This window comes from Sebastes fasciatus, chromosome 14, assembly GCF_043250625.1.
Source record: "Sebastes fasciatus isolate fSebFas1 chromosome 14, fSebFas1.pri, whole genome shotgun sequence".
In the NCBI taxonomy this organism is placed as follows: domain Eukaryota; kingdom Metazoa; phylum Chordata; class Actinopteri; order Perciformes; family Sebastidae; genus Sebastes; species Sebastes fasciatus.
In genome coordinates, this window is record NC_133808.1 from 12,954,201 (window position 1) to 12,968,039 (window position 13,839).

Below are 13,839 nucleotides of genomic sequence, written 5' to 3' on the forward strand. Positions count from 1 at the left end.
GCAGCACTGTTGGGGGGAGGAAGTTTAGGTAATGAGTGTTTACCAGGAAACAGTGACACAACCATCAGTCCGTTGGGTGTATCTAAATCTCCAGTCCATCCAGGACCCATATACGGCCGGCCCACCTCACCCAACTCATGGAGTCCAGGAATTCAGGCTTATTTTGTCAGAAGAGTCGCTCTGTCGAAGAGACCGATCTGTTCATGGTGCCAAAAATCAGTCATGGAGATAAAAACTGTTCACACCGAGATTTCAGATTTCATGTTTACTGTCTGCAACATTGCTGTCTGGATATACAGTATATGTTTATGTTCTTCTGTCAACGTGGCATCTAGACTCATTGAATTTCAATCCTCGCCTTCCCATTTCAAATTACAGGAGCTTAGCGCCTATTAACTGATGTATTTACACACTCCCGCGGCACATGCGGCTACTGTAAAGCCTGCCAGGACTCACATGTTGCTGTGTGTGACTGTGACTCATTTTCCAATAGCCTATACAACCTTTTCCTGACCTTTGGACGCGGAGGTGAGGATTACCACCTCTAAGGTGATGACTGGCAGCTCTTCATCCTTCTATTTCAATTGCTCTGCTTATACAGTATATACAGTACATCCACCAGCACACAAACTCATTCACTAATATGAAAACATGTTAGAATCCTACATAAGCTATTGTATGAGAAACACTATATATGACACATGTGAGCGTTGCACATGCTCCATTGTTACGCTACCTGGAAAAATGACTTTTGCCGGGTTTAAGAGATCACAGTTGAATGTGCATCTCCACTCTATAATTGGCTTTGCTGGCCATTGTGTGGACACACAAAATCATATTTTTAGACTTGGGATATAATTAGACCTGGTTGGTCATCATCAGGCGGTTATTTTGAAACAGATGAATAAGAAATGAAAAAAAAAATGGGAACCATTTTGGCAAAACAAGAACACCTGCACAATACATCATTCATCAACAATGATTGATAAATGAAATAGAGAGCTGTGGATTCCTGGTGTCGAGCCCCTGATGCTCTGGAAATCCCCTAATACCTACTGCTTATTGTATTGTTGCTGTCTAGATGAGATCAGTGTTGCTGCTTTCCATCTGTCAGTTCAAGTCATTTTCTAGCTTCACAACCAGTTGTCTGCTGACTTGTTTGTGTGCGAGTGTGTGTTAACGCACCGAGGCTGAGCCCAACTGAGCCCCGCAGCCCGGCTTACCATCACTCGGCACGGTGAATACCACTGTATCCGTGCTCAGGCATAAACTTTGCATTACAGACTGGACAAAAACAAGTCTGTAAACAATGTTCACACCACAGCCTTTTATAGTGCTGCAGATACATACCAGCACTAATCTGTGTGTTTTTCTTCATGTCAATGTACGAATAACAGACAGGAGGAGGAGCAGGGGGTCAGAAAAAGGGGTAATGGTAGCTTTTGGGAGAGCAGGGGAGGATATTTTATATTATGTTATTATATTTATTAGGGCTGTTAATCAATTAAAATATTTAACTGTGATTAATCCCACAATTATCCATAGTTTCACGATTAATCGCAAATTAATCGCACATTTTTTATCTTTTCGAAATGTACCTTAAAGGGAGATTTGTCAAGTATTTAATACTCTTAACAACATGGGAGTGGGCAAATATGCCGCATTGTGAAAATATGTGTATATACTTATTATTGGAAATCAATTAACACAAAACAATGACAAATATTGTCCAGAGACCCTCACAGGTTAGGGTTAGGGTCAGTGTGCTGACTTGACTATGACTTGCCCAAAACTGCATGTGATTATCAAATAGTGTGCATGTCTGTAAAGGGGAGACTCGTGGGTACCCATAGAACCCATTTTCATTCACTTGAGGTCAGAGGTCAAGGGACCCCTCTGAAAATGCCCATGACAGTTTTACCTCGCAGGAATTTAGTGCAAGTTTGGAGCGTTATTTAGCCTCCTTCGTGACAACCTAGTATGCCATGGTTGGTACCAATGGATTCCTTAGCTTTTTTAGTTTCATATGATGCCAGTATCTTAACTCTAGCTTTAAAACTGAGCCCGCTACAACCTCTGAAATTCGATTGCATTAATGCGTTAAAGAAATTAGAATGCGTTATCATGTTAACTTTGAAAGCCCTAATTTTTATATTTATATATTCTGTCTCAGTATCAGGGTTTTGCAGGTTTGCAACGTCCCTGGTTCAAATCTTGCTGGGGACTTTTGTTGCATCTCTCCACCATCGCTATTAAAAGGTGGTTGTGTCAGTTCCAGGTCAGGCCCGTGTAAACAGTTTGCTCACTTTCCTGCTGATTGCTTTAGAAATTAACTCTATTTTCCATGTAGCCTGCCAGGTGGCACACATCCATCGACAAACTTCATACAGATCTCCCTACCAGGATACACATAAACATGCAAATCTGTTGGCACCTTGCAGAGTGTGAATACATGTTGTTCTCAAATATTTGCATGTCCCTACAGCCCTACCTGAAACTCCTGTTTAAAGCCAGATGTCTGGTTCATTAAGGATGAAAGGAGGGAACAATGAGAAGCAAATCTGCAGACAAAATGTTGCTGGATCTGATTTTAAAGCCACAATCGTGTACAGTAGAAGATATACCATGAGGGGTTGAAATAACAAAATTTGTTGATAAAAATGAATGGCAGTTTTGTGTTGTGAATGGTGAATGTAAGACAGGGAAAATGATCAAACATGGCTCTGTTTTCATTTTATGAAGACTGTTTCGATTTTGAAATCGATTTTAAATTAATCAAATCACTTAATTTATCACTCCATTTTTCAATTCACATGCATTTTCATCACCTCCATATTGATCAATTCATTTTTGTTATTTCCACCCCTCATAATATACGCACTGGCAACAAGAGTTGATACTAAAGTTCTGGGAGGGGTCAGGATTGCTGATCTCCCTGTCAGAGATTATAAATCTGCTTTTGTCTGCCCAAATACCTCGGCCCCGCTCAGGGGTGTGTCATTGACAATACTGCTTCTATAAACCCAAGAACACAGCTGAGAGAAGTTCAGACACAAAGAGCAAAGAGGAACAAGAGACATTTGCTTCATACAGGTACGTTTCAGCAGCATATTTAAAGGCTTTTTTGTTTTGGGGATTTTTCAGTGAATGAGAAGAATAAGAAGAAGACAAGAAGTAAATCACTTTCACATATTTATGATGTCAATGATAATTTTTTAAATTGCATCAAACTGTGTCCTTCATAATTGCATGGAGATCCAGCTGAATGTGATGTGCATCAGAGGCAAAGAGCAACCCAACGTGTCCTCTGTATGCCAGTAGGAAGCCTGTTGACCCGGGGGTTTAACCAGCTGTGTTTCTGGGCTCCAGACTGGAGTCCAGTGACCGCCAGAGAGACTAATGCTCTAAATCTAGTCCGTTCTGAACCCATTCCAACTTTTACTGAGCTTAAAATAAGTCACAAACACACAAATCATTTAAAGATGCACACTAAAAATAAAACACAATTCCAAGCCAGAGAAACAATGCAAATGTTTGCGATAATCCAGATAACTCAAAAGTAAAGATTTGCATCTGGTCAACAAGGTTTATACGCCCAACTGAGCAATAAGCAGAGAATGCAAATTCAACAATGATTATTTCAACACATACTTATGTTAGATAGTAAAGCATACAGGATATACATGTCTGAACATGTTTTACAGCCTGTTGTGCTTAAATAGAAAAGACTTGTATTATAGCAATAGGTTGAACTCCACCGATTTTACACATAAAAGTTAGTTTACCTATCTATAGATGGGTTCCTGTGCAACGTCATCACAGAGATGCGCGCAGTTGGAGGGCAGAAAGCACGGCATGACAAGGAGTTGTTGTGCAGTAAACTGCACCAACCACAGAAAAGATGGATTGAAAATATTTAATATTCAGAGGGGATCACATGTCTTTGCTAAAAACAGGAGGAGATTATGCCTCCAGGCCTGATGGGCAAAAGCATTCTAGTCACACAGCGCCAGCAAAGCAGCAGGTGGTCATGGTGAGCTATCATGCCCCACACCGATAAAAATGAATGTATCAACAACAGGGTGATTGACCCACACTATAAGAAATATGTATATATATTTAGCGACAAGAATGAACAAACAATGCAAAATCTATCTTGATTTCAACGGCTGCCAAAGCGGTTTTGCCCCCTGACTGCACACCTGTCTATTGCTTCCATTTATTAAAGACTGAGTTGCATTATGGGAAGGGGAGGACCAAGTGTTTTTTTACCCATAATGGGGACTAAAAACCAGGACATCTCTGCCTCTGCTGCACCAATTTTGAGTCCCCCAGCTATTCCGAGTAGTCCTTTAAGATGTATTAATCATAATCAAAAGCTATACACTGTTATGGTGCACGTGTCACAGAAACGTTTGATTAAACAACTTTCCCTACAACCGTTTTCAGATCATGGAGAGATCGTCCACAGTCAGCCAACATGTCCGACAGAAGCATCATGGAAAGAAAAAGGAGGTGGATGACAAACAGGATGGGAAACTACCAGTGGAGCAGGAGACCGCAGATCAGGGAACCAAGAGTATGTGTCTGTATGCATTGAGCACTGCCATCACTAGCCTGGTTTCTGTATTGCAGAGAAACAGATAGATTTGTTACACTGATGAGTGCTTTAAGTCTGCAGCATTGTCACCTTCATGTTAACACTCTCCTCTACAGCGTTAACAGACCGGAAAGTGATAGGAGGAGAGGCTTTGTACAGGAGGAGCATCCGGGAGCCGAGTGTTTACTACGCGCTGGAGAAGGAGTCTTTTTATATTGCAGGTCATGACATCAGCATCCGCGAGTCTGTGGACACTTTTGGTGCTCTGATCTGGCCCGGGGTACGCCCTGCTACTGTGTGTATCTGCACCTTCTCTGACCTCCACTGTTGTTGCAAATGTGATAATGACAATTTATTTTGTAGGCGATAGCTTTGAGCCAGTTCTTGGAGAATAACCAGCAACAAGTGAACCTGAAGGACAAAGCGGTGCTGGAGATTGGCGCTGGGACTGGCTTGCTCTCAATAGTGGCCAGTCTGCTTGGTAAGTCTATGATAATAGAGTACATTTATACCTTGTTATTACATACATATAAAAAACAAAACGAAGCATTTGAATACTGATTTGGAGATCGATTACCATGGCAACGGTCGAAGCTTTGAAGCATTCGGGTCAGCCCTACATAACTCAGGCTTTTTGACAATTGTAATGCTACAATAACAGTTAGCTGTATATCAAATTTATAATAATCATGATATTTTTATAGAAGTTGCTGCTTGCTTTGGATTTCTTATCTAAGAACAGCCGTGGTAATCTGTCATTGTGGTGCTAGAGGGAAAGCCATGAAGGGTTTATTGCATAAATATGCACTGAATATTTTATGGGTTTGCTCATCTTTTGTGCAAAATTTACATTTTGGCCTGTTGGTGGAACTCAAGGAAACACCAGCGGGTCACTAAAACACTGAGATTCACTGTCTGAGGATCATGAATATCCACCCACACCAACATTTTTGCATCGCAAACAGGCCAGTAGCTGTAAAGATATCTTGACAAACAAAGGGATTATCAGACTGATATTGCAATCTTTTGGTCCCTCCATTAATCATGCAGTGGAAACACAAGTGTCATTTGATTCCAGATGATATAAAACATCTGTTCTCACAAAGGGACTAATCGCATTTTCTCTGATTTCTCTTTATTCCTTCATTCCAACACAAGCATCACTGACCTTCAAAACAGACCCAACACTGGATGTCTTCTCTCTAAATACACAGCTGGTCCTGCAGAGACTATTCTGTCAGTCACACGTTATTGGTGATTATGCGGAAAAGTGGAATTGCAAGTTACCTCATCAAATTTACGATTTGAGCTGTGAAAAGTTATATAATGTTTTTGGAAATTGAATTTGATGAAAAGTTATCGCAATTCAACCCGAGGGGGACATGAATATCTGAACCGTTTCAGGGAAATCCATCCAAAAGTTGTTGAGACCTTTCACATCAAAACCGCAAATGTCAACCTCATGTTGCTGTAGAGGAAAAGTCACGGGATCACCACAAGTCCTCTTCAGAGCGCTTCATCTCTAGGGCTAAAATGCCAGTCACCAAAAAAAGTTTTCTATCAGTACTTCAGCTGCCTTGTTGTTCTGTACTCTTCTCCAGGTGCTTTGGTGACCGCTACTGACCTGCCAGACATCTTGTCCAATCTGACCTTTAACCTTCTGCGGAACACCAAGGGCCGGTCCCGCTACACCCCTCAGGTAGCTGCCCTTACCTGGGCTCAGGACCTGGAGCGAGACTTTCCCTACCCGTCCCACCACTACGACTACGTGCTCGCAGCTGATGTGGTCTATCCCCACGGCTGCCTCGAAGAGCTGCTGGAAACCATGCGACACTTTTGCCGACCGGGAAGTCACACAACGCTGCTGTGGGCCAACAAGATCCGGTTTGAGTCAGACTTGAGGTTCACAGAGTGTTTCGAGAGCAGTTTCAACGCCACGCTGGTCGTTGAGCTCCCACAGCAGGAGGTGAGGATATACAAGGCCACGGCGAAAGAGTGACAGGGAGAGCTTCAGGAGGTGGAGATTCCTGAGATGTTAAAGGTTTTGTGTTTAAATTTTGAGGAAATTTCATTTTCCTCTCGCTGATTTAATGTGGAGAAACGTCTGGTTTTGATCTGTGTTTATACCAATGGATAGACTTTGTTAGGAATGGGGGACATGTCCCTACCAATATCCAGCAACTACTGAATATGTCCCTATTTTTTTAAATATAACACTGTTGTCTAAGTGAGATAGACATTATCCTTATGCTAATAGTTCTGTGCACACAAATACAGGACAAATCATGTCTCATATTGATTCAGTAAGTTTCATGGTTTTCCACCTTTGAAGAAGAGGAGCGCAGAGCAGTCTGCCTGATGACATCAGCAGAGCACAGAGCTATAACATAATGCACAGCAGACTATAGGGCAGATATGTCTTTTCTTTAAATATTCTGACTTTATTCTCGTAATGTTACTTTTTTCTCAAAATATTACGACTTCTCAGAGAACACAGATACGTGGGATATGTTTTGAATGTGCCGAAAGTTTTGACCATGAGGGGAAATCTCTCTGAAGCACATATGAGCTACTAAACTCAAGGGGTTTATGGATGAATTCCCAAACAATTCCCAAAACAAAAGACAAAAAAGAGGACAGATTAGTAAATCATGCCTACACGTGTGTTGACTCTGCAGAAATAACATTAAAGGATATATTGATAACATTTTTATGTAGACAAATACAGGAGAATAATAATACAGAATGCCCGAGAGCCTTACTGCATTATATTTGGAATTGTCACCTGCTGCCTGAATTTTGTGTTTTCTTTTACATTAATAAAGACATTTCCACCATAAAAAGAAATCACCAGAATGCAGGAAATGAAGTCAGAATTTCCAGGGGGAGAACAAGATCCCCCCACTTAATATGTTTCTCCCCCCAATGTTGAAACGAAACCTACGATCTTCGTTTACACGACATTCCTTGACATTGCTGTAACTGTTGTCAAGCAGAAAGAAGAAAGCTCAAATTTCCATTTCAATAAACTGTTTTATTTGTCATCACTTTTTCATACAGTTGATATTTCTGACTTTATTCAACTTTTACTCAACAATTTGTTTTAAAAAATGAATTGATTTGCTGTAAACATTTCTCTATATACAGATTTTCCTCATAACAACAAGACTACATGAACTTTTATCAAAGGTGCTCTGCTCTTGGGGTTTTTTCATGCAAAGGGTCAATTATGAACCATGATTTAAACATGAGAAAATGTTTTCCAAAATAAAAATGAAACTGTGTTTCTGGTGCTGTAGCTTTTGGTATTTCAACAGCAGCAGTTAATTTAGCTGTTTAGAGTAAAAACTAAAGGGACAGTAAACTCATAAGGAAAGAAGCACTTTCCATTAAATGACTCTATGGGAGCACATGTAAGAGAGGGAAATCAACATTTTACATGGTCAACATACACATGCAACTTTCACACGGCACCAAATATACCACAGAAGTAACCCTCTGCTTAAAAATGTGATTTTTAAAATGCATTTTAAATCTAAAAGCATTACATGCACACAAAAAGAGAAGAGAGTGAACAGATTGATAGAAAGACAAAGAAGGAGAAGAAGAAGTGAGGGGGGGGGCAGAGGATATAATGTCAATAACTTTCTTGGTACCACTTTATAATAACCATCATTTATAAATAGTAAATTGATACTTAATTAAACTTAGTTAATAGTTATTTTACTGTTAACAAACAACAAAATTATAATTAATAATGTTCATTGTTATTTTAACATTTTATTGTTGTACACAACATTTTATGTAACATACATAATTATTTGTTAATGATTAAGATATTATTTGTTAACCTTAAAGAAATAGTTTCTAAAACATATATAAACATTACATACAGTAGATAGATATTTGCAACACTTTGTTAATGGTTAATAATTGGTTTGTAAACCATCTATAAACATTATTTGGATGGTTATTATAAAGTTGCTACTGATTATGATAATACCTTGTTAAATGGTTAATAAATAACTTGTAAAGTGTCTATAAGCATTATTTAGATAGATAGTTAACACTTTATCAATGGTTAATAATTATCAATTAATAATCTATCAATGTTATGTTTATAGATAAACAATTTCTTAAAGTTACAAATCATTTGTTAATCACTAACAAATACTAAATATAGTAAATAACATTTCGCGCAACAATAAACTGTTAATAAATAGTTTACTAATGTAATAAAAATGTAATTGTATATAGAATTGATTAACTATTTCATATTACACAAACTAATGATGCATAACATAAATTATGTATCTCTTACTAATAATTAGTAAACATTATCATTTCATTGTTTAACAGTAACTAAGCTTAATTAATTATCAATTTACCATTTATAAATGACGGTTATAATAAAGTGTTTCAAATTTCTTTCTTTTCTTTCCCACTGCTATATCTATGTTTAAGTCCACTCGAGGTTGAAAATCCACCTCCATTCTGTTCTTGTTTTTTCCTGCGCTCGCCAATAAAAGTTTAGAGTCTCAAACTTGTTTTAACTCTGCAGTCATAAAGTTCAGAAGAGACTTGTGTCCTGAGTATTTGAGTCTTTATGCCGCACAAGTCTGTACGCTGTATGCTTGATGTATTTTCAAGGTGTTTCAATGACTCTACGATATGCAGCAGGTTGATGACTTTGGCTGCTCTAGTATGGACTCCCTGCGGAGGTCGTTCGGGACGCTGCCACTAGGACCCCAAATGTTGAGCTCTCCATAAATGCCCGTTTCGATCATCTCCTCTTGCCAGGGGATGGGGATGTTGCCGGAGGAAAACTCGTCAAAAAAGGTCTTGTCAGGGTCATCGATGGCCACTCCCTTCACCGAGGAGAAAGCCCCGACGTCATCCAGACTTTTAGCGTACACCACTTTAGAGTCCGGGACGAAAGGAGGAGGCAGAATACCTGGAGGGGTGAGAAATGGGAATCAAAAATCAAACTGTAGGAGAATTGAATCCATGTTCAAAAAGCTTTTTATTTTGTCTATTCATACGAATGTTTATTTCAAATTATAGAAGTTATACAACCTACAATACAGAACCCTGAACAAGATGGGAAAGTATAGAAAACAGATTGTACCTGCATTCAGTTTCCTCCAGTTGATGTCATTGAAAAATGGGTGCGCTCTGATCTCATCACAGCATCCATTCTTAAAACCCATCCTCTTATCAACCTCCTTAGCCATCAGCCCATCACAGAGCGTCTTTGTATGCTCACTGAAATTCTCCAGATATGTCACCTCCCGTGTCAGCATGCGCTCTTTCATCTCCTCACGATCGACCTAAACAGGAGACGAATATTCTTTATGCTCGTCCACTCATTTATTTCTCAATGTTAGCCATGTTGTGGTGAAGCAGGGTGAAGCTCAAGGTTTGATAAAAGGCGACTGACCTTCTCGCCCCTGTTTCTGAACGGGTTCTTAGCAGCGATGAACTCAAACAGTGTCACTCCGAGAGTGAAGTAGTCGACTGAGGAGTCATACTTCTCTCCTTTCAGCATCTCTGGAGCCATGTACCCTGCAAGAACCAAAGTCGAACAATGGGAAAACAAATTCTGTCTAAGTACGTAAACAGCTAAATTAAACCTCTAAATATGAAATTGATGAGCAACTACTTTGTAGATACAGATGAGCCTCACCTGGTGTCCCAGCATATCCTTTGGTCTGTGTTTTGCCTTCTTTTAGCTCCACGGCAAGACCCAGGTCAGATATACGCACGTTCCCTGGTTGGACAACATACATTTATCTTAATTAGCTATTAATTACACATGGACAATACGGTTTATTGTGCTCTTTAACTAAAAAAATGCATTACCATCATTATCTAGCAGAACATTTTCTGGTTTGAGATCTCTGTAGATGATTCTTTTCTGGTGGAGGTGCTCCATGCCTTGGATGATCTGAGCGATGTAAAAACAGGCTCTGGGCTCGTCAAACCCCGGGTTGTTCTCATCCACCAGGTAGATATGGTACCTTCAGGGAACAGAGGACAGGTGAGCTTTGGCTCCGTCATGTGAAAAAGGTATGTCATCTGCATACATTTGCACTATTGCATACAGGATATACAGCACATATATGTTGTTTATACATATAATATATTTATTTTGCATACTAGAAGAATCATGCTGTTCTCATTATGCTTTCATTTTGCAAACTGCAGTGTTTCAGAATGTGAAGTTACTTGAGGTCTCCTCCATTCATGATGGTCATGACCAGGCAAAGTTCGTCCTTTGTCTGGAAGGCATACGCCAATGACACAATGAAGCGACTGTGAACCTTCTCAAGAATCCTCTTCTCCACCATCGCCCCCTACAGGAGGAAATTAGAAAAGACCATTTTTGAAAGACAATAGCACTTTTTTTTTTTTTTTAAAAAGAAAAGCTTAAAACTACAGAGAGTTTTCTTCCATCGGGTTAAAGACGAATATGCAAATATACATGCCGTTTGAAAAAGAGGTTAAGTACATTTTTTAAAAATGACCTCAGACAAGTCAAGGGCAAGATGTAACTGTGCCAAGGAGTTCCATTCAGAAGAGCTTTCCACTAAAGCTCCCAGTAATCACTCTATCCCTGTCTCAGTGTTTAATACTGCAGGCTAAAGCCAAACGAGACAGAGGCAGGGACAAAGATGATTAGCACCATCGCAGTCAGCTCAGCGCTGGGCACTTTCTCTGGAACATGGAGCCAGAAAAAAATGCCTTTATTAATCGAATCACTGCATGCATCCCAGCTAAGAGCTTTGTGTTTCCCTGAAATATCATTCGAGGAAATGCGACAATACGGTGCTCAATTTGTGGCACATTATGTAAATTGAGGCGGGATTTATTACTATTTGACTGATATTGAGATAAAATGAATATTAGTAAGGGCACAAGACACTGAAAAATATTATATTTCAAACTATAAAGTGCCCAAAATCTGCCGCATTGGTTTAATTTTGTACTTTACTTTATGTTTATGTATGTATAAATGCAGTCCCTGTTTTAAAACTATGTCTATTCAAATTAAGAGTGATTAAGAGTTCTCTCACCTCAAAGCCTTTCCTCTTCTTCAGCCTCTTCTTGTTGAGTTTCTTACAGGCGTACAGTTTTCCTGTGGCTTTCATCTGACAGGCAGACACCTCCCCAAACCCACCTTTCCCCAGCACACGGAAGTCTAGGAACCAGTCTGCATCCATGGGCTGCATCTCAAGCCACTTCCACTGCACATACCTCTTCAGGTACAAACTCTCCATGAAGAAAGTGTAGGGAGCCTCGCGCAGAAAGTCCAACGTTGTGGCCAATGCTGCCGCAAACAAATCATCGCCTGCAGCCTCCTGGCTTTCCTTCACCTTAGCTATGATGTCCTCAGACAGGTACGGGCAGTAGTGTTTGGCAGCGGGGTCCATGTAACGATCGACAATCTTTGAGGCCTTCTTTGCCCGGTCAGAATCCTCCGCCAGGTCGTACCCCTCGATGTCTTTCCACAAACGGCAAGCCCCGTGATACTCTGCATTCGCATCCAAGAATTCCCTAAAGAGGCGTTTACCAATGGGCTGTTCCACGCAGACTACGTCAAAGGCAATATCCAAGGTGTCTCTCAGGTCCTCACACACGGTGATGTGGGGCAGTTTGAGGCGAGAATGGTACTTCTTATCACGAGCTGCTGCTGCTGAGCCATCGATGCTTCCACGAGCATTGATGTAAGCAGAATTTGCTACCACTGTGGTCAATCCTCCGATGTCCATGTTGAGGGCAGGTGACTTTTAGGCGACACAAAGAGCGGACATTGCAAAGAGAAAACAGACGCAGAGGATAAATGCTGCTCACTAATGTGCAGGGGTGAGGCGGTAAAAGGGATGCAGAAGCAAAGATGAGAAAACAAGAGACAGATCACAGAGTAGTGGGAGAAGCAGCATGAGAGAGAAATGGGAACTTGAGACTGGTGTCTCAACTAGATCCCAGCACACTTTGAGCACTGCATCCCCCTCATTTACACACGCGCACACACACACACACCTGAGTCAACACCTTTTGGTAATCCATTAACACCCTAATGCCCCAGTAGACAAAGTGTGCTACGTTGAGCACATGCTGTAACAGAACAATAGGCGGTATATGCAGCTGGAGCGCTACCAGTCAGTCAACTGGCAAATCACAATTAGCAGTGGGACATTCATGGAGTCTAATCAAGCAGTTGCTGGATGTTCAAAGCAAAGATGGAAAAGCAATCATGTTTGTGATTAACTCGGAAACCTACACATCAAATCAAAATACATTGGAACGATTTTCTTTTTTTCAATACACCAGATGGTGTTTATATTCATAAAATAAATCATATTAAATCCTCATTTTGATAAAATACTCTGTGAAAAGGGAAATATTAAAGGGCAGGTTCAAAATGTCATCTTGACATCTCTCAATGCAAGAGAAATGTCAATATGCACATGCACGCTGGTATTGTTTTCACCTTGTGACTCTGTGTGTGAGTCAGCCAGGTGTTTATGTTTCTGTCTGTGGACGGATATTGTGACTGCGATTGCGTCACAACCGTGCAAGATGCTGTCACGAAACTTTCCAGGTGTGTAGTTTAGATCAAAATGAAGGCCGAGTAAGAAGACAGGCGTGGTCCGAGCAAGGGCACCGGTCTGATTTGGCATTGCGGCTGGTGTCTCTAGTTGGTTGTTGTAATTGTTCCTCTTGTCTAAACTGGCCACAAAGACATCTTGTCTAAAAATGCAATGCAAGTGATAGGGGACAAAGTCTAGAGTCCTTGTACTGTGTAAAACAAGGCAAAAGTGAGCATGGCTCACATACCCCCGCTCGCTGCTTGACCCTTACTAAAGTAGGGCCAAAGGTTTAGCCCTTTTGTAACTAATGGAATTAATGGGCATCAACTAATTAACTAATGGGCACCCTGGACTTCTAACCCCAAAGAGGCACAACTAGACCACACTGTCAACCATCATACCAAATTTGAAGTTCCTAAGTTAAATAGTTTCCGAGTTCTGCTCCGGAAACTAAAGTGTGACATGCGAACGGACGGACGGAAGGAAGGACACACGGAACGCTATATACCCCCGACTACGTTGTCGTGGGGGGATAATTATACTCAAGTTCAGCTGAAGCTAATACGAAGCTTTGGCAGAGACCACTAGAGAGACAACTAGAGACCATCTTGCGATGGAATCACACCAGCCATGACTCCAAATCGG

At 40.6% G+C, this 13,839-nt stretch overlaps 2 protein-coding genes across 2 annotated transcripts; one reads left to right on the plus strand and one right to left on the minus strand.

The window, feature by feature from the left end:
* The first annotated feature begins 4,452 nt into the window (after positions 1-4,452).
* On the plus strand, positions 4,453-7,632 carry mettl21cb (methyltransferase 21C, AARS1 lysine b). Its single transcript, XM_074658924.1, has 4 exons — positions 4,453-4,579; positions 4,717-4,880; positions 4,964-5,081; positions 6,202-7,632. Exons 1-4 carry the CDS (start codon positions 4,453-4,455, stop codon positions 6,597-6,599), a joined length of 807 nt encoding a protein of 268 aa, XP_074515025.1. The 3' UTR covers positions 6,600-7,632.
* A 1,610-nt stretch (positions 7,633-9,242) lies between these two features.
* On the minus strand, positions 9,243-12,698 carry LOC141782495 (rhodopsin kinase GRK1-like). Its single transcript, XM_074658918.1, has 7 exons — positions 11,677-12,698; positions 10,829-10,956; positions 10,463-10,620; positions 10,287-10,370; positions 10,041-10,165; positions 9,729-9,930; positions 9,243-9,554 (listed from the first exon to the last, which is right to left on the minus strand). Exons 1-7 carry the CDS (start codon positions 12,370-12,372, stop codon positions 9,265-9,267), a joined length of 1,683 nt encoding a protein of 560 aa, XP_074515019.1. The 5' UTR covers positions 12,373-12,698; the 3' UTR covers positions 9,243-9,264.
* Positions 12,699-13,839: the final 1,141 nt, after the last annotated feature.

Bases quoted from the DNA above. Each gene is read 5' to 3' on its own strand.
- LOC141782495 (XM_074658918.1), bottom strand. From the start codon at position 12,372: ATGGACATCGGAGGATTGACCACAGTGGTAGCAAATTCTGCTTACATC. The intron at 10,621-10,828 runs GTAACTTCACAT...TGTTCCCTGAAG, and splicing joins ATGAATGGAGGAGACCTCAA to GTACCATATCTACCTGGTGG. The intron at 9,555-9,728 runs GTACAATCTGTT...TCACCCCTCCAG, and splicing joins CTGGAGGAAACTGAATGCAG to GTATTCTGCCTCCTCCTTTC.
- mettl21cb (XM_074658924.1), top strand. From the start codon at position 4,453: ATGGAGAGATCGTCCACAGTCAGCCAACATGTCCGACAGAAGCATCAT. The intron at 4,580-4,716 runs GTATGTGTCTGT...TCTCCTCTACAG, and splicing joins CGCAGATCAGGGAACCAAGA to CGTTAACAGACCGGAAAGTG. The intron at 4,881-4,963 runs GTACGCCCTGCT...TTTATTTTGTAG, and splicing joins GTGCTCTGATCTGGCCCGGG to GCGATAGCTTTGAGCCAGTT.